The sequence below is a fragment of the Mus caroli genome, chromosome 7 (assembly GCF_900094665.2).
Source record: "Mus caroli chromosome 7, CAROLI_EIJ_v1.1, whole genome shotgun sequence".
NCBI classification, from domain to species: Eukaryota; Metazoa; Chordata; class Mammalia; order Rodentia; family Muridae; genus Mus; species Mus caroli.
In genome coordinates this window covers 24596669-24616478 of record NC_034576.1, presented here as the reverse complement: position 1 = coordinate 24616478, position 19810 = coordinate 24596669, and the positions used below count along the sequence as shown (strand labels likewise).

Sequence of the window (19810 nt, the reverse complement as noted above, 5' to 3'; positions counted from 1 at the left end):
TAGGCAGGGGCTCTACCACTGAGCCACGCCCCCAGCCCCTCACTGGGGGATTCTAGGCAGGGGCTCTACCACTGAGCCACGCCCCCAGCCCCTCACTGGAGGATTCTAGGCAAGCTTTCTATAGCTGAAATACACCAACAGGTCATATTCCTGTGCTTCTGTTGGTGCCCTGAGGGTAGATTCCTCTAGTGATGAAACTCAAAGGAACTCCAATGGACGGACGCCTGCTGAGTCTGTTGTGAGAAACAGGCCTAGGATGGAGACAGATGCTCACCTTCTCCTGTCTCCACTGCAGGGTAGTGAGGTTAAGGACCCAGAAGTCACGGGTGACGCCCCCAGCTGTGAGGCCCCCCAGCAGGTACATGGCACCTCGGCCAGCGGGCACATAGGCAGCTGCATGGAAGGAACGGGGTGATGGGCCTGGGCCCCCATCCTCAGCTCCTGCCAACATCTGTGTCCATCTGCGCTCACTGACTGAATACCTGGAGCCAAAATACAAAGTATCAGGCTCACTAAGCAGTCAACCCCGCATCTTTATAGAGTTGTCCTAGAATCCCTTAGTTATTTTCCTGTGACGATCCTCTTCACTGTCTCTCTCTCACCTGAGTGGTTTTCTGCTCACCTGGCGTAAGAGGTACCTCAGCAGCCCCTAAAACAAACTTCCCTTACATAAGCATCTCATCTCCCTAGAGTCCTCTGCACGGAGAATCTCCTATAAGCATCATCTGACGGTGAAAAAGCCAATGGCCAAGAAGCTGAGGCAGGAGATAGGAGGTGGGGCACTGGTGGGAAGAGAGGGTTCTGGGAAACAGAGAATGAAAGGAGATTCAGGGAGAGATGCTGGGGGAGACACTGGGGGAGACCCTGAGGAAGAAGCAGGTCGGGAATGAAAGAGAGGTTACTAACTACATGAAGACACAGACGAGTTTGAATGGATTAAGTAAGTTACAAGCTGCTCGGGCAGTGAGCAAAAGCTTGGGCCCAAGGCATTTATTAGTAAATAATTAGAGCCATCACTGAAATCAAAGAGGTAAAATGAATTGGTTTTTTATAGTAGTCCTTACCTGTACAGGTTTCCCAGCAGGCCCTGTGGCAGACCCAGGCCCCCAAACATCCACAAAGTGGCATCAGGTCCCTCTACCATAGTATGTCCCAGGCGGTGAAGGAAGCGACTAGCAGTGTCCTGGAGTGGAAATGAGGGGGTCAGAGGTCAGGCTAAGGTCATGACCGAGTGCCAGGTCTAGGTGGGAAGTTTTACGGTAGTCCCAGGAATAGAGGTGGAAGATAGCCCACAGGACAGACAAAGCTGTTCCCTAACTCACAGCTGAGAGGCGGCTGTCCATGAGCGTTTCCCAGACCAACTGTCCACCATCCAGCTTCGTGGCGCAGTCTGGGCCACCAAAGCCCTCGGCACAGATGCACACACCTAGGCTCTGAGGACATCAGAAGGCAGCTCAGAGGAGCCCTGAACACCATCCCTACCCTACCCGGCAACTCCTGTCCCACCTGTACCTGGTTACAAATCCCTGCCCCGGTGTGGGCGTTGCAGTTCTCAGGACACAGAGCCATGCGGCAGTGAGGGCCAGCCCAGCCCTGAGGACAGCGGCAGAGGCCAGCACCTGCAGCCCCATCCTGGGGCACACATTCCTGAGGGACGGGGCAACTGCCAGGACCTCCTGATCCACATCGGGCAGAGCCCACAGAAGCATTGAATCCCCAGGAGGAGGAGCCGTTGGCTTCCCAGTGCAACACAAGTAACCCTGTGGAGAAAGGTAGAGAGGTGGGCAGAGCCCTACTCTGGGCACTGCTCCTACACTTGTGGAGAAAACCCAGGAAAACCAGCCACTCACAGCATACCCTCCCCTTCCCCAACCAACCCATCAGGTTCCACACATTTTAGTTTTGAGTGGGGAGGTTGTTTTGTTTAGACAAAGTAGCCCAGGCTGCCCTTGAACTCACTATATAATTGAGCATGACCTTGAACTCCTATCCTCCCACTTCCTCCCAAGTGCTAGGATTACAGGAGTGTGCCACCACAGCTGGCTCTAAAATTCCAGCCATTTTCTAACTAAATCTTAGTTAGGCTAGGGCTCTAGATCTATGGTAGAATATGTGCCTACCACAGGCCAGGCCATGGGTTCAGCCCCTGGCATCCTTGGGGACATAAACATTACAGTCTAGACCCCTCTGCTTGCCCACTGCTCTGCTTGCCCACCACTCCCTAGCTTTCAAGCTACCATGCAAAGCGGATTCTTATCTTGGACACCAGCACCCCCTCCCCTCCCACTGTCTCCTGAATGCCCTACATTCTGCCCTCCAGCAGCCCTTGTGATCTCGTCAGTAGCCACTCTGACCCCGCTGTGGACAACTGCAGACCTTTCGCAGCTCCACACACTCCTGTGTAAGAGCATTGTTTCCGAGGGAGAGCGCTGAGGTGGCTGGCGCACACCTGTGATGCTAGCCCTCAGGAGGGAAGGCGAGAGGGTCAGGAGTTCAAGGACATTTGGGGCAAAGAAAAGACAGAGCCAGTTGCTAGGGTATAGCTCAATCGGTAGAGTGCTTGCCTAGCATGGACAAAGACATGGGTTCGGTCCCCACCACTACATAAAACTTACTATCCCAACCCTGGGGAGCCACAAGCACAAGGATCGAGATTTCAAGGTCATCTTCAACTACACTGTTCAAGGCTGGCCTGGGCCAGGAGAACCTGGCTCAAAAAGGAAGGAACAGAGGGAAAGAGGGTAGACAGACCAGACACTGTGGCTCACCCCTCTAATAATTCCATCACTAGGGAAACTGAGGAAATAGGATTGCATGAGTTTAGGGGAGTCCTGGGCTTCACAACGAGACCTTTCAAATAAAAACAACGTCCCTATCTGGTACCCACATACACTATAGACTCCTCTGAACTCAAGATCTCCCACTTTTGACATCTGTACACCGCAGTGCTGGCCCTTGCAGCCTGCTCTCAGGGCCTGGTACCTGCTACTCCTCTGCCTGGTGAAGCTGCCCTCTCTGTCCCCTACCTTCTGTTTCTAGCCAAGATTCCCCTCCTTAAAGAAGACTTGCCTGCCTGCAGCTCCCAAGACAAGGTTGGAGCCCATTCCTTTCCACTGCCTCAGTAAAAGAGGCAGTCTGTCCCTCTCCCCCAGCCCGTGAGGGCAGCACATGTATCCCTGGATCATTGCTGTACCCATGGCTGAGTCTGTGAGCCCCTCAGCTTTAGTGGCTGCCTCACAACCTGGGCTTTTACACAGCTACAGCAAAACACTTTGCCTCTGGCCTCAGAACTGCTCTGAGTCACGTGTAGAGAAGCATTTCCAAAAACTTGCTTAAAGCAGCGCACGTAGCCAGCTCTTCCTTGTTATTCCATGTCACGCCCCCATCTCCTAAGCGTCCCACCCTTTTAGCCAGGTGTATGCTGAGGGGTGGACAACTCTGGTGTGAAAACTCCTGTGTATATTACGGACAGCCCCATCTCTGTGTCCACCTGCCAGATGACAGAGGAATCTCTAATTGTCATTCAAAATGTCTCTAGACATTGCCAAAGGTCCCCACAAACTCCATGGTTGAGAAATGTAAAGACATGGAAATGGCTCAGGTCCCACTCTAGTGCCTCAGAGATGTGCCCTACCCATCCCTTTCTCCAAAGATAGCCTACGCCTACACAGCCCAAATCTTGTTTTTCTCAACTCAAGTCCAGAGATGGAGAGAAGCCGTGTCACCCAGGAAAAGCATGGTGTCACCTGAATCCCCTACCTCTCCCTGAGCTAGAACCTGGGTCCTAAATCCCATCAATGACAGGTGCAGAAGCATGGGATACAAAGCCCAGTTTTCAAAATAACTTTTTTAAGTTTGAAAAAGCTCAGAACAAGGTCTGGAATGTAGCTTGAGGGAGCATGCTCGTCTGGTCTACCAGTGAGCGCTAGCGGTGTGGGTGAGCAGGAGAGAATGTGCCCAGCACCTAAGGGAGCCAGTACTGGATTCTACCCCCAACACCGAAGGATGAAGAGAAGCCAAAGACTAACCAGCCTCGCTCCCTCAAGCTCCCATACCTGATAAAGCCTGCACAGTGAGAGGTCTGTCGCGCCGCTGGCCGCAGAAGGCAGCTATGAGGCTCCGGTCTGACTGAACCACACCAGTGTCCAGGAAGCGTGGGAATCCGTCAAAGGCCAAGACGTAGCTCAGCTGAAAAGGATACAGAGTTAAGAGTTCGGGATCTGCTTGGAGCCTGGGAAACCAGGGCTTCAAAGGGAGAGAACAGAGTGTGGGGAAATGTCCCTCAGAACTGCATGGGACGGTGAGGCAAGACCATGAATTCACTTTGAGTCTAGGCTACACAGTAGGTAGGAGACTATACGAAAGAGAAAGACAGAGACAGACAGACACACCCAGGGGTTGGGGGCGGGGGGAAAGAAGGCAGCCTGAGTCTAAGGTGGGCTATTTGAACACAGTGTACCTCATTAAGTTCACAGCACGGAGGAGGTTTCCCCTCCCACCCTGCATCCAAAGCAGACATAGCTAATAAACCAGGCACTCGGGGCTGGTGAGATGACTCAGCGGGTAAGAGCACTAACTGTTCTTCTGGAGGTCCTGAGTTCAAATCCCAGCAGCCACATGGTGGCTCACAACCATCTGTAATGAGATCTGACACCCTCTTCTGGAGTGTCTGAAGACAGCTACAGTGTAGTTACATATAATAAATAAATAAATCTTGGGAAAAAAAACCAAAACAACAACAACAACAACAAAAACCCAGGCACTCTGGCACCAAACCTCTTTCTAAACGCACAGTAGTACTTTGGTAGTGGAGTCCACTACTAATGAATCAGAGTGTGCACACGAGGTCTAAGAAGCGACCATGCCTGGCCGGGGAAGAGGTGCCTGAGGATCGGAAGAATGAGAGGCAGGAGCTCAGCAAACAGGAAAAGAGCTGAGAAATGGGAGGATCTGAGAGCCCAGAACAAAGGGCTGGATGACCTGACCAACGGTTTTAGAAACAAACACACAAACCAGTGGCATGGGGGGGGGGGTCTGTGTGGGGGGGTCCAGGTTGGGAAGGGGAGATGTTCTGGCTTATACACTGAGTCCTAGGCCCCCGGGTGCTCACTGTGCAAGGCGTGCTGCTGTCTGGAGAGAAGGTGAGGGTGAGCGGGGGGCAGAGCGTGCCAGGGACACAGGGCTGCAGCGCTTCTGTGGCAGAGACAACCCACACGCAGTAGGACAGCCCGGGCCCAGCTCTTGCTGCCCCACCACCTGGAGGCAGAAGTCCCCCAAAGCGGCGGGAGCCCAGAGCCACCGAGGACACATTGGTGAGGAGCGCACGACCCCCACACTCCCGGAAGCAGGAGCCACCAGCTCTGCGGAAAGAAATGAAAAACAGTGTCGGACCCCTCTGTCTTAGCCCAGGGGGTCCTTAGCCCCTCTCTGACAAGTCCCACATGTTCTTTACTTACCGGGGGTCCCCATAGTATCCTGGAGAGCAAATCTGACAGTGGGCACCCTCAGTGTGGTCCTGGCAGAAGCAGAGCCCAGTGAGGTTGTCACAGTGGCCACGACGTGGGTCCCCATGTCCGTTACACTGGCAGGGTCGGCAGCCACCAGAGCTGGTTGCATTGCCAAAGCTGCCAGGCCGGCACCGTTCACAGTGTTCGCCCCACGTCCAGTCTGTGGAGGTCCCAGCAGGCAGGACACAAAGTCAGGAGCAAGGACAGAAAGGGGCCCAGACCACCTGACTCAGTTGATCGCAGACCCCCTCCCAAGCTGCTTCAAAGAGTCAAACAAGCCCTAGGCCAGGAAAGAGAGAGCAAGCCCCAACAGAGGGGCGGGAGGTCAAGATACAGTGATGGGACAGGAGCAGGGGCTGGAGCATGGGGTCACAGCACTACTAGAGGGGAGTCTCGGAGAGGAAGAACCTAGAGTCCTAGAAAAGGAAGGGGGTCCCCACAAGGCTGGCACTGCGGCTCAGAGCACGTGGCTTACCCTGGCACTCGTCACAGTAGCCAGGTCCCCGCCTGCGGCAGTGGCTATGAAAGCTGCAGCCACAGTCCCGAGAGCAACGAGGGGCAGGGGGTCCTGGGGCAGGCGTGGGTGGGGGCAGGTCTGAGGTCCAGCCCAGGTCACACACACAAGTAAAGTCTGGAGGACCGCTACACACACCGTGGCCACAGTCTTCCAGGCACCTGAGGGACCATGCAGAGGCAGGGGAGGAGAGGGCTGGGTGGACCCAGAGTCGTCAGAGCACCCCAGCGTCTCCACCCACTACAACACTCTCACAACTGGCTGCCTCTTTCAATGGCCCTGTGCGCGCAAGTAAACGTGTTCCCAAGGCAACACTCTCACACATGGTGATCCTTGTCTCCATAGAAACCACATGTCATCACTGTGAAAACACCCTTCTAACTAAGTCCTCTTCCATCTATCTCCACAGCAATTCTGAAGGCTATGGCCCACCATCCAGAAGTACCCTGTTTCTATGGTTACTAGGGTTACCTTGGGCACCCTGTCCTTCCACTGAGGTCCTTGTCTTCGAGGTGAGAACCCCACACTAACTGGGGACACTGGTTCTAGTGAGCGCCCACTACCGTGATCACCAAAGACCTCGAGCTTAAGTTCCAGCCCTGGGGCAGCATTTCCATGGCAACCCACATATCACTCACGTGCGGTTACAGTGTGTGATGCCATCGCCCTGGTAGCCACGCTGGCAATGACACTCATAGCTGAGAGGCGTGTTCAGGCAGGTTGCCCGTGGGTGACACCTCGCCAGGCCCAGGCGACATTCATCCACATCTGGACAGCGGGCATAAGCCCAGCGGGCAGGGAGAGCCACAGGCAGCCCCAGGCCCTCTCCCACCCAGAGGGAGCAATTCCCCCCACCCAGGGGTCCAGAGAAGTCCCCTTGTAGGCACCTGTGTAGGAAGAGATCAAAGTATATCTCACAATAGAGAAATGAGAGACAGCCAGGGAAACAGTGACAGAGATGGGGACTGGCAGAAGAAAACAGAGACAGGGAAGGTAGAGGGTTGACGGGAGATGGCAGTGAGGAGCAGAAGGCAGTCACAGAGCGAGGACAGAGAAAGAGGGAGAGCCAGGAGGCCCATGCAACCAGTCAAGTCCTCACCGTCCCAGAGTGGGGTTGTCTTCGTTGCCACACCAACCACACTCGTGGCTCTGCAGACACTCGTGACAAGTCAAAAAGCCACCACAGCTCCTGCACCGTGGCTCTGAGTGCACACTGCAAAAAGATAAGTGCTAGGGTCAGCGCCCAGGGCACCCCCCTAGCCAGGAAGCCCATGTTGGCACCCAGCACCAGAGTATACCTGTCGTCCCAGCCACGGCAGCCCCCGTGTGGGTACCGGGCCAGGTAGGCAGCAAACAGAAAGCAGGTATGAGTAGACTGGCACCAGGCACACTGGCTGGAGTTGGCCAGGCAGTCCTCACAGGTCAGCCGTCTGGGGGTGAGAGCAGGGCCAGGTCACTCCTGCCCACCCCCCATGCACACCCTCCCCAGCCTGGACCTAGCCGGGCTCACTGGCTGCAGAGTGGGGGGCATTCTTCTGGGTTCTTCAGAGCGCCTCGGCCCCGGCCTCGCCGGCTGCATGCTGCATCTCCTTTGCGGTTGGTGCTCTGATGCCACTCACAGAAGGGGTCCTGGGGTGAAGGGCAAGGTCAGAACTCAGCCCAAACCCAGCTGCCTCTCCCTCCTGCCCCCAGGCTTCCTGCCACCACCTCTTCCCAGGACATGATACCCTGTAGCCCACCTTCAGACACAGCCACTATCTGTCTACCTAGCTCTCACCCCTTTGGACAACAATACTTCTGTCAGGAATGAGGGGTGGGTAGATTTAAAATCCTTTGGATCCAGAGACGTGCAAATAGGCATTTACTCTCCCAGCCTCAGGCACCAGATCAGGAGCCTACATAAAGCCCAGCCAGAAGCCCGACCTCAGGCCACATAGCAGTGTCCCAGCACTTAGGAGGCCAGCCCAGGCGATGTTGCAAGACTGAGCATCGGAAAGAACTTGGGCTGAATGGTGGCAAATCTGGGGCCTTGTGGCTCCCCTGCAGGTCACCGGAACAAACTCTGACCAGAAACAAGCATTGAGCAGAAGAAGAGGGGTGGCACCAGCAGTAGCTAGCAGGCCTGACAGTCTGTCTCCTTTATGAAATACCCAACTCCCTCCAGCAGGCACCTGGGTGCAGGCATGACAGTCACGATGCTCCTCACAGAGTGGACAGAGGGCAGGCACCAGCACCAGCAGGGACTCGCCACTCCCGTCATCCTCACAGTGGGCCCTGCCTTGACGCAGGTGACAGGTGGCACTGTTGAGGCACCAGCCACAGCCCTGATCAGCCAGGCAGCCCAGACAGGAGGAGTAGGAGGTGCAGGCCGAAGAGCGGTAGGGCTCCAGGAAGAAGAAGGAGATCTCCTAGGGCAGGCACGTAGGACAGGAGTTAGGTCTTGGGGCAGAGTCCATTGGAGATGAGGACTGCAGTTAAAGGTTTGGAGATAGCATGACGGCTACAACGGGGATTCAGGAAATCAGCAGAGGAAAGGGGCCACAGTCTGAAGGACTCTAGAGACTAGAGGTCAAAGTATGCAAGACAAGAGCTAAGGGAAGAGAAGTCAGATACGGACAGAGACAGAATATGGGTAGGGATTAGGTATAGCTCAGGGGTAAAGCACTTGTCTAGGATCTACAAGTGAGAGGTTGAAGGGGAAGGAACTTGGGGGTAGAGCCCCCGCTTGGAATCCTTCAGTGAGGGGCTGGGGGCATGACTCAGTGGTAGAGCCCTGCCTAGAATTCCCCAGTGAGGGGCTAGGGATGTGGTCCAGTGGTAGAGCCCTGCCTAGAATCCCCCAGTGAAGGGCTGGGGCATGGCTCATGGATGGAGCCCTTTCCTAATATCCCCCGCAGTGAGGGGCTAAGGGTGTGGCTCATAGACAGAGCCCTTTCCTAATAGCCACCAGTGAGGGGCCGGGGGCATAGCTCAGGGATAGAGCACTTTCTAGAATGCACAAGGCCCTGGGTTCCATCCTAGCATGTTCCAGAAAAGAATATGGAAATCTTATCAGGGCCTGGTGTCAAATGTTAAGAGTTTGATGGGTTCAAAGTGAGGTCCAAGGCTGAAGTCAGAATCAAGTGACTTCAAATTTTGTTGTGCTTGGAACTTGGAAAGCTGAGGATCTGAGGCCAAAGCCTAGGAACAGAGTTGGAGGCTAGACACTCACACTGCCGCCCGGCACTCCAGTCCGATCCCACAGGAGGGTGAGCTCACTATGCCCAGGGCCTGCCGAGCCGTTGAGCTGGCCTCGGATCTCCACCGCGTACTTGTTGCCTCGCCCCGGCAGTGGGAAGAGGCGATCAGAGCCAGGGCGCTGCAGACGCCGTGTCTCCTTCTCCTGCTGAGCCACCCAGCGACCCACCTCCTCCTGCAGTGCAGTGAGCAACATAGGAGACCTCAGAACTCTCTACTTTCCTTCTTTGGTCTCCCAATCCCTCCAAGAACCCCAGTTCCTCCCAGGAGGAAGAGGGTCTCAGGGGTTCTTGGACTTTGGGAAGCTGCCTCCCCTCCCCATGACCCCTCTCCTCAGGGAAATCGCACTTGTCACTCAAACCTTTCTCACCCTACCCACAATTCCTCCCACGTCTGCTCATAGTTGAAACCCCACAGCCCCTTCTTCCTTTAAGGATAGGCCCCATGTCTGAATGCTCCCCACTATTCCCCAGAACCCCGAAGTCACCACTGTTGCCCTGAATTACACTCACTCCCATATTTACCAAAAATCACCCCCAGAATGTTCTAGAATCCCTCACCATGTTCTCAGTGTCAGGGCCTCTGGCCATCCGGGCCAGGACATGGAGGCGCTGGGCCCGAGCCCACACAGCCACATCTTCAGCCCCAGGGCCGCCTGGTCCTCCTGGCAGCAGGGGGTGGATGAAGCCTCTGTAGACTAGGGACACATCTGTCTCCGGGCTGGGTGTCAAGGTGATAGTTGTACTGCGGACAATGGAGACCTGTACCATCCAGAGGTGGGATGTATGTTAAGTCCCTCTCTGCTTGTGGATGGACTGTCCCTAAGTACACACCCCTCAGGCCACATCAGAACCACAAGAGACAAGACGGCCAAACCACCTTCACCCACTGAGACGTTGAGATGGGACTGAATTAAGTCAACTTGCCCATCTTCCCTCTAGGGACCAAATTCAGAGAATATAAACAGGTTCTACCTTGGGCCCAACCCAACCTCATCTTCAGGTAAAACTCAAAGGACTGAGGGGCCAGCAAGATGCCTCAGGGGCAAAGGAGCTTGCCATGTGGGCCTGGAGACCTGAGTGCAGACCCAGAACCTCCACGACCAGAAGTCAGTCAGTCCCACACTGCTGTACTCTGACCTACATGTACACACACAGTGATAATACATGTAAATGCTTCACAACTAGCCAGGTAACACTGGCATGTGAGAAGGAGGCAGTTAGCTGTGAGTTCGAGGCCAGCCTGGTCTATCTATAAAAGGAGTTCCAGGACAGGTAGGGCTACAAAAAAAAAAAAAAAAAAAAAAAAAAGCAACCAACAACAACAACAACAACGTCTTAATGTCCTTCAAGCTTGAAGACTGGAGCCTTTGGCATCTTTGTCCGCAGCTCCCTTCTTTCCCAGCATGCCTTTCCATAGCTAGGCCCAAGAGTCCCAGTGACCACACAGCACAGGACTGACTTGTTTGCCAGGGTGTGATTCTGGAGTAACAAGCAGACCGACCTGAGGATCCCTCACTGGACGAGATTTGTGTAACTCACAGGACCGAGACTTGCTGACCCTTGGGAGACCCTGTTTCAAAATAAGAGCCTAACACTTGGGAGGTTTATGCAAGGATTGAGGCCAGCCTGGGCTACACTGCCAAACCTTATCTCCAAAAATAAGTATCTAAATAAATGCGCAGCAGTATAACATTTAAACACAAATGAAGGATTATATAACTGTTCAAAATAAGAAGGGCAGGATGGTACAGTAGCAGAGGCTTGTAACTCAGGAGATAGAAAAAGGCACATCAGCCGGGCGTGGTGGCGCACTCGGGAGGCAGAGGCAGGTCGATTTCTGAGTTCGAGGCCAGCCTGGTCTACAGAGTGAGTTCCAGGACAGCCTGGTCTATACAGAGAAACCCTGTCTCAAAAAACCAAAAAAAAAAAAAAAAAGGCACGTCAAGAATTTAGGGCCAGTCTCAGCTGCATAGCAAGTTCGTTTGTTGAGAAAATTTGTTACAGAGAGAGAAGAGGGGCACAGAGGGATGTGTGCTTTCCAGTATCAGTTACCCAGGAGGCAGACAGGGGAGGATCACTTGAGCCTAGGCTATCAGCACCAGTCTCAAAAACAATACCAACTAACAAAGAGAGCAAAAGCGTTTCCTACATTCTGTCACCCAAAAGCATGCTTGGATATATGGGGGAAAAGTAGACTAAGCATGGTACACATGCCTTCAATACCAGTACTGAAGGGGGGCGGGGGGGGGGGAGGAAGAGGCAGGTGGGTTGCCAAGTTTACTGTCCCCATGAACTCGACTGTCCACCTGACAAGATTCAGGAGCAGGTATGTGAGGGAATCACTCGACTGAGTGAGCCGAGGTGGAAATGTGAGTGGTACCAGCATAAAGTCAGGAAAGCAAGCTGAGCACCAGGATTCGCCTCTCTGCTTCCTGGCTGCCTTACACTCCGGCCACCATGCCTTCTCCACCGTGGTGCAATGGAGCTCTTTGGACTTTGTGTTTTGTTTCTGAGACGGAGTCTCACTCTGGTACAGGGTAACTTGGATTTCAAGAGTCTCCTCGCCTGCCTTAGCGTCCCGAGCGCCGGGATCACAGAGGCACTCTACCACATCCAGCTTGAAGTCTATTTCCAAATGCACCCCCAGCCCGAAGAAGCCCTGAAGACACTGTACTAAGTCAAAGAAGCTGGACAGAGCAGGCCGATTACCTGACTCCATCAAATGCCCACAGCTGGTAAATCCGTGGCCAAGAGTTCAGGGAAGAGGAAGACAGGGGGCAATTGGTAAATAAATCTAGACTTGATTTAGGAATGACAAAAATATTGTCCTACTTTGTTTTGGTTTGTTTTGGTTTGAGAAAAGATTTGTCTATATAGCTCTGGGTGTCTTGGAACCCACTGTGTAGACCAGGCTGGCCTCAAACTCACAGAGATCCACCTGCCTCTGACTGCCAAGGGCTGTGATTAAAGGTGTGTGCCACTATGCCCAGCTTGTTCTACAACCTTTTGATTTTATGTGTTATTTCACCAAGATTTAAAAAAAAGATTTTTTTTGTAGGGCCTCACGGCATGGGATTACCATTTTGCCTACACAGGGAGGCCAGGGAGAAAGATAAATGAGGTCTGTTTCGAATAGACTGGGTGCTAGACAAGCATGGGCAACCTTAGGGGACCCTGTCTCAAAGTAAGTAAAAGAACCCCGTTAGTCTAACTCAGCAGCCGAGCGTGCGGCTCGGCTTTGGGGCAGGGAGCACCGACACTTAACCATGCACAAAGCCCCGGGTTCCATCCCAGTACTGTCCCCAAGAAAGACTCATTTGAAAAGAAGCAACCCTAGGTCTCTAAGTGTCCACTCCATCCCCAGGTCCATCTGGCCCCCACCTTGTCAGGCTGAGAGGCGTTGGGTGGCTGCTGGAAGGTGAGCAGGTGCAGGCCAGGGAGGAAGCTCTGGGTGACACAAGCCTCCAGGGAAGTGACGAAGACGGGTGCTGGCCCCCACCAGCCCACGGTGCCTGAGATCTGCTCCCCTCGGCAGCGGGCCTGCTCTGAGAGGACAGGGGTATGGGAGGCTGGAGGGTCAGTATGAGGTATTCTGAGCCCCTCCCCCATGGCTGCTCGACACTCACCAGGCCGAGGAAGGCAGCTCTCATTGTGCACGCACCAACCTAGGGCGCCAGGTCCCCGGGGAGGAGCTGTGGGGCTGCTGAAGGCCAGGCATGCTTGGCAGTCACTTAGCAGGCGGCCTAGGCCCAGGCAGCTGGCCGCCGGACACTGTAAGGAAGAGACAATATACACTGTCCTCTGAGCCTCAGGAGATCCAACAAGAGCTGTGGCTACACGGTCTGGGGAGAGGCAGCCTAGTGGCCATCAGGAAACAGGAGGGTTGGTCTACAGGCTCAAGAACAAGGGTTCTGGGATGCAGGGACAGGGTCCTAAACTCGGGTGCTAGGAGAGGTACAGGCTCTGGGTTGGGGACAGCCCGGAGGCAGGAATGAGGATCTTGGATAGCTGGCCACTTAGGCAGGGGGAGTTAAAGGCAGGTCTCTGTGCTAGTGGATGATGAACGGCCTGGGGTAGCCACTCACAGCTCCTGAGGGAGTCCCAGGAGGGGGCGCAGCTTGGCAAGCGCCCTGACACCAGCTGCATTCCGGGTCTCGGGAGCAGACACTGTGGTCTGTGTACATGGAACAATAGTCCAGGTGGTACTGCAGAGACACAGAACACAGGAGAGGGCACTGCTCTCAAGACCTGGGGCATCTGCCAAGGCTGGCTCCCCATGACTGCTCCAGTTAACCCCACCCCACTCCTCCCTCAGGCCTGGAGAACCAACCTCGTGCTCTGCCCACTTCTCTCCAAGTACCCCTCATTTGCAGAGACTGCTACCTCCACCCACAGCCATCCCCTCCCCATCACCCCAATGCTCACATCCAGGGCAGGTGCCTGAAACACGAAGGGGGGCACCTTGTAGGCCATCAAGTCCCCACGAGGCCGGCCACTATATCCCCCAGCCACCAGCAGGACACTGCCACCAAGAACAGCTGCCACATGTGAGTAACGGCCACTAGGAGGCGCTGCTCGACCTAGAAGACAGTCACAGCATCAGACATTCCCCAGCTCCTGCCCTCCTGGCTCCTGCCCTTGCCCCAGTCTAGCCGGCTCATTGCTGCTTTAGCTCCTACCTAGCCAAGGAAATCCTCCTGGCCTGCCTGGCTCTGCACTTGCATTATTTTCTCAATTCTCTCAGAGGCCCAGTGCCCCTGCTCAAAATGATCTTTGTGACAGACTCAGATTCAAATCATATATCAGTTATGAGCTGCTGTATGGCTTTGGGCAGGAGACTCAACTTTGCCAAGTCTTGGTTTCTTTGCTTTAAACTGAACCATCCCAGAGAGAGGTGGGAGGGGAGGGAGGAAGGGGGTTAAGGAGAAGGGGAAGGAGGGAGAGAGAGGACCTCAATCTGTAACCACAGGCTGGTCTCAAATTCAGGCCCTCTGAGAATGTGAAGTGAGTAGATACAATTCAACAGTAGTTGGTGACATCTATAAAAGGCAAGCAAGAGGCCGCGAGCGGGTCCGTCGCACAAAAGCACCTGCCACCAAGTCTGACAACCCAAGGTCAATCCCTGGGACCCACATGGTGAAGGAGAGAACTCACTCTGCAGGTTGTCGGGCTCTCCACACTCTCTGGCTTGTACCCATGTGCACAGACACACACTCTCTGGCTTGTATCCATGTGCACAGACACACTCTCTGGCTTGGGTCCATGTGCACAGGCACACACACACTCTGGCTTGGGCCCATGTGCACAGACACACACACATACTCTGGCTTGGGCCCATGTGCACAGGCACACACACACACTCTGGCTTGGGCCCATGTGCACAGACACACACTCTCTAGCTTGGGCCCATGTGCACAGACACACACACACTCTGGCTTAGGCCCATGTGCACAGGCACACATACTCTGGCTTGTACCCATGTGCACAGACACACACACACACACTCTGGCTTGGGCCCATGTGCACAGGCAGCACACTCTCTGGCTTGTACCCATGTCCACAGACACACATACTCTGGCTTGTACCCATGTGCACAGACACACACACACTCTGGCTTGGGCCCATGTGCACAGGCAGCACACTCTCTGGCTTGTACCCATGTGCACAGGCATACACTCTCTGGCTTGGGCCCATGTGCACAGGCAGCACACACTCTGGCTTGTACCCATGTGTACAGACACACACACTCTGGCTTGGGCCTACATGCACAGGCACACACAAAATAAGACAAACAGAAAGTGACAAACAAGTAGGAGGGGCCCAGCTGGGAACTGGGGAAAGAAGTAGCCAAGGCTGTCCATACCAAGCACTTAGATCCATCCCAGCCTGGTACTTTCACCAAAAGCAAACCAAGAAACCCCCCTTTCTGCTTATAAAAAGTGAATCATGGCTTCTCTGACTTCCTACTGACCCCTATACTTTGTAAGCACATGGGTCTTAGCCCAAGAAATCGGAAATTTGTACATGTGCATGTACGCATGTATTTTTGCAATGCTAAAGATCTAGTCCAAGGCCTTACACATGCCAGGCAAGTGCCACCAGTGAGCCACGCCCCCAGCCCCTCTCTGGTAGATTCTAAGCAAGGGCTTGACCACTAAGCCATGCTCCTGCCCTTTTGTTGGACTTTGAGACAGAGTCATTGCATATAGTCCTGTCTAGATGCAGACTCTATATCCTGCTTCTGCCTACCAAGTCTTGGGAACATAGTGTGTATACCATGCCTGTCAAAAAATTGCAGTCTTTTCTCATTTACTTTACTATTGTATGTGTGTGGTGTATGGTAAATGCTCTATACAGCCACGTGTACGCAAGCAGAAGCCAAAGGAGGAGACTCTCCATTACAGATGGCTGTGAGCCACCTGGTGGTTGCTGGGAATTGAACTCAGGACCTCTGAAAGAGCAGCTCATGCTCTTAACCACAGAGCCATCTCTCCAGCCCTTGGTTCTACCTCTTGTCACTATGCCATGAAGTCACTGCTTCTTAGGGCAGCTGCAAACTGGCAAACTTCCAACAGAACCAAGATTCTGGGGCTGCAAAGGTGGCTCTGTTGATAAAGTGCTTACCTCACAGCATTAGGGCTGGAGTTCCATACCTAGCACTGTCAGAGGAATGCCAGGCAATCCCAGCACTGGAGAGGTGAGGCCAGGAGAAGTGTAGGGTTCACTGGCCAGTCAGACTAACCTAGCCGGTGAGAGGCCCTGACTCAGAGAGGGTGGACAGTATTCCTGAGGCTAATACCTGAGGTTGTCCTCTGGCTCCCACATGTGCACACTGTACATGTGCACATGCGCGCGCACACACACACACACACACTTACACACATGTGCATTTAAAAATAAAAAGTAAAACCCATGTTCAGTGCCCCTACATCTACTTGCTGGTCCCCCACCTTGTCCTCGATGAGGCTTGTCTCCAGAGGTCATTCCAACAGGATGCCTGGCCCACCAAGGTAATGACTGAGGCATCTCCTGCTAAAACTCAGAGATCTTCAAAAGCCCTCAGGAAAACAGAGGAGACTCACCCTCAGGGGTTCCTGGCGGGGCAAGCTCTGCCCCTGACACCCACTGGTGGCAGCCAAGGTGGTAGAAGAAGATGCCATCTTCGTAACACTTTTCCTCCTGGTAATGCGTATGCACATTGCCCCCTGAGAAAAGAGGAAAGAGCACCGCTGGCAAGCCTCAGGAGAGGGAGGAGACCCAGGCTGAGGCTCATCTCTAGGTGGGCTCAGGCAAGCCTTGGGGGAGGTAGGGTTGTCCAGGCTCAGTTTCAGCTCAGGGTGGGCTCAGGCCCCTGGAAGGCAGACAGGATCTAGGGAAATCACCTCACCATAGACCACCATGTAGTTTCCTAGAACACTGGCAGTGTGGAAGGCTCTCTCCCGTGGACCCTGGAGCCCATCCCGGCCCTTCAGCGTGGTCCACACACGCCGTTCCACGTGGAAGAGCTCAGTGGAATTCACCCGCACAGAAAACCTACAGGGAAGAGACAGGCCAGGGGCCCAGGGCGAGGAGGGCCTTCCTTCTCTCCCCTAGCTTCACCCAGGATTGAGACCGGCCATAACCATGTCTATATCCCATCCTGACTAGACATTCACTGTGGGTAGGACCCAGGTCTGAGTAGGGTCTGGCATCTTGCATAATCTGGCAAGAGCTGGAGGACGGTGGAAGTGTGGGGGAAGTGACTAGTCAGAGCCCCAGTAAAGGATCAGAGAGAGCTAGGCTCCGCAGGTGAGGGAATAGATAGATATTAGATAAAGTGAAGACTTAGATCAACAAATGGTCCATGACAGAGGTAACCACCTGATTCCAGGAGTCTGTCAATGAGCAAAGACTTCTAGGGCTGCTGTGGCCAAGGAACAGGAGTATAGGACGTGTTACTCACCGGGCAGTGGAAGGCCGGTGTCCACCATGGACCAGCAGAGTACGAGATGGGGCATGGAACACCATAGAGTGCCCAGTGGCAGCAGGGGGCCGCCCACCTGCCGGGATCACCTGCTCCCAATAGCCCCTGCTGGTGTGGTCCAGGCGGAACCGGAAGAGGCCAGAAGAAAAGAGGTCATGCTGAGTGCGGCCACCGGACACATAGAGCCAGATGTCATCCACCAGAGCAGCTGCATGGCCTGCCAGCCCCGGGGGCCCAGAAGAACTGGAAGCAGGTGGTGCCAGGAGCTCCCAGTGGCCTCCACCCAGGGGGCTAAAGGCCCACACATCATTGGTTAGCAAGCCATTGGCCAGTTCACCACCCATCAGCACCAGCAAGCCAGCCCAGGCCACAGCCACATGGGAATGACGGGCAGCCTGTGGGGAAGAGACAAAGAGACAGATGCTGACACACTGGAAAGGACCAGAGCAGAGAAATACAAAGACAGAAAAGCAGATATGCAGAGAGGGAATAGAAGACAAGCCTGGGGACATGTGGACCTGGAGTTCCAGGACTTGAGAAGCAGAGACAGAGGCAGGAGGATCAGGAGTTCAAGGCCAGCCTGGGCCATGTAGTGAACTTGAGATCAGATTAAGCTATGTGAGACCCTGCCTCAAGCAGACAAAAAAAAAAAAAAAAAAAAAAAAAGGGGGGGGAAAAAAAAAAAAAAAAAAAAAAAAAGCCAGGTCTGGTGGTATGTGCCGTTCTAATCTCAACACTTGGGAGGCTGAGGCAGGAAGACTGCCATGAGTTCAAGCCAGCCTAGGCTATAGNGGACCTGGAGTTCCAGGACTTGAGAAGCAGAGACAGAGGCAGGAGGATCAGGAGTTCAAGGCCAGCCTGGGCCATGTAGTGAACTTGAGATCAGAGACAGCTACAGTGTACTTACATACAATAAAAAAAAAAAAAAAAAAAAAAAAAAAAAAAGGAGGAGGAAATAAAGAACAAACAGACAGAAAGCCAGGTCTGGTGGTATGTGCCGTTCTAATCTCAACACTTGGGAGGCTGAGGCAGGAAGACTGCCATGAGTTCAAGCCAGCCTAGGCTATAGACTGAGATCCATATTAGCCTAAGTCCTTAACTCAAAATAAAAGAAAAAAAGAAGGAAGGAAGGAAGGAAGGAAGGAAGGAAGGAAGGAAGGAAGTGAGACATGAGAATAAAAACAGAGACAGTGCCACAGAGAAACACAGTGAAAGAGTGAGGGACAGGAAGACAGAAATGGAAGGGAACAAGAGAAACAACCGGAGGGATGGAGGCCAAGCTATCAGTCAAAGAAAAGAGGAGACATGCAAACTGGGTATGGTAGGACATGTCTACAAGACAGCACAGAAGGAGCAGGAAAATCAGGAGTTCAAAGCCACCCTGGGCTGTCTTGAGACCCTGTCTGATAAAAAAAAATGGAAGAGAGGGAGGGAGGGAGGGAAGGAAGGAGGGAAGAAGGCAGGCTGGAGAAGGAGAGGGAAGGGAAGAGAAGAAGTGACAAGAAGGGACAAGTGGGGAGAGGGGAGGACAAGAGCACCTGGAAAGATGGGGGTGTGGGCAAGAAGAATCTCAGAATGAGCACAGACAGAGACAGGGAGAAGCAGGTATCCAGATGCACTTATCCAGTTTGGGGGTGTCAGGGTGTTGGGGGTCGTGAGTGGGCAGGACTGCAGCCAGAGCAGAGGAGGGTCCATACCGGAGCAGGCGTCAGGTCCCAGGACTCCCAGGTGTTCGTGGAGAAGTTATACAGGACAAGGTCACCCAGGGCCTTGTTAAGGTCCTGGCCTGCAGATGAGGTGAGCGCTCAAACCCTGGCTGCAGGCTGAGATGCCTCCAGACCCTCCAAGCTCACCCTCTTCCCATCTGCTTACCTCCAAAGACAGCCAGCAGCCCTGGTGGGGACAGGAAGGCACCGGCTGCCCCAATTCGGGCAGAGAAGGCAGGGTCCCCGGCACTCACACTGTGCCACCAACCAGCCCCCTGGTTCTCCCACAAGTGCAGGTCACAGGCTCGTCCCAAGAATCCAGGTTCACAGCGGCATGGTCCCAGGGTCTGGGAGGAAGGGGACAAAAGTGCAGAGAGAGAAAAAGGCAGAGATATGGGTCGTAAAACATTCAGAAAGAAACAGAGCCAAGACAGACAGGGTAGAAAAAGAAAGACAGGAAGGGAATGTTCAAAGACACAGAGAGAAAACAAGGGACAAGCATGAGGAGAGGGAGAGGAACAGGAGACACAAAGATACAACCCAAGGGAGAAAGAGGTGGGGCAGAGCAGACAGACCCACAGAGAAGGCAAGGACAGACAGAAGAGAGGCTCATGTTCCACCTGGGCTGGATGAGCTCCAACTGGGGAGGCGGAGGCAAAGGGGATTCCAAACATAATACAGATCCCAAGTTAGGGGTACAGAGCTGAGGTATTAGGTCAGGAGCGAAAGGACAGAAGTCATGGCAGGGAGCCAGGTGTGGTGGCACATGTCAGTAACCTCAGCATTCAGGAGGCTGAGGGAGGAGGCCACCATGGTTACAAAATGAGACCCTGTCTCAAAAACCACCGTGGCAGGGACCCAAGGCCAAACAGATAGCCAGG

At 53.9% G+C, this 19810-nt stretch overlaps 1 protein-coding gene across 1 annotated transcript in view; it reads right to left on the bottom strand.

Moving 5' to 3' along the window:
- The window catches only part of Megf8 (multiple EGF like domains 8), a 50889-nt gene that overhangs the window by 19567 nt on the left and 11512 nt on the right, over nt 1-19810 (bottom strand). The window contains exons 4-27 of the mRNA XM_021166329.2: nt 19096-19276; nt 18921-19009; nt 17203-17618; nt 16648-16793; nt 16343-16465; nt 13686-13840; nt 13346-13465; nt 12887-13031; nt 12642-12805; nt 9819-10019; nt 9233-9433; nt 8193-8429; nt 7532-7650; nt 7320-7451; nt 7121-7234; nt 6660-6908; nt 5983-6182; nt 5457-5667; nt 5111-5360; nt 4056-4188; nt 1513-1760; nt 1323-1433; nt 1065-1183; nt 275-482 (exon numbers count right to left, since the gene is read on the bottom strand). Of these exons, the coding sequence (XP_021021988.1) occupies nt 275-482; nt 1065-1183; nt 1323-1433; nt 1513-1760; nt 4056-4188; nt 5111-5360; nt 5457-5667; nt 5983-6182; nt 6660-6908; nt 7121-7234; nt 7320-7451; nt 7532-7650; nt 8193-8429; nt 9233-9433; nt 9819-10019; nt 12642-12805; nt 12887-13031; nt 13346-13465; nt 13686-13840; nt 16343-16465; nt 16648-16793; nt 17203-17618; nt 18921-19009; nt 19096-19276 (4272 nt within the window). The remainder of the gene's footprint in view (nt 1-274; nt 483-1064; nt 1184-1322; nt 1434-1512; nt 1761-4055; nt 4189-5110; nt 5361-5456; nt 5668-5982; nt 6183-6659; nt 6909-7120; nt 7235-7319; nt 7452-7531; nt 7651-8192; nt 8430-9232; nt 9434-9818; nt 10020-12641; nt 12806-12886; nt 13032-13345; nt 13466-13685; nt 13841-16342; nt 16466-16647; nt 16794-17202; nt 17619-18920; nt 19010-19095; nt 19277-19810) is intronic.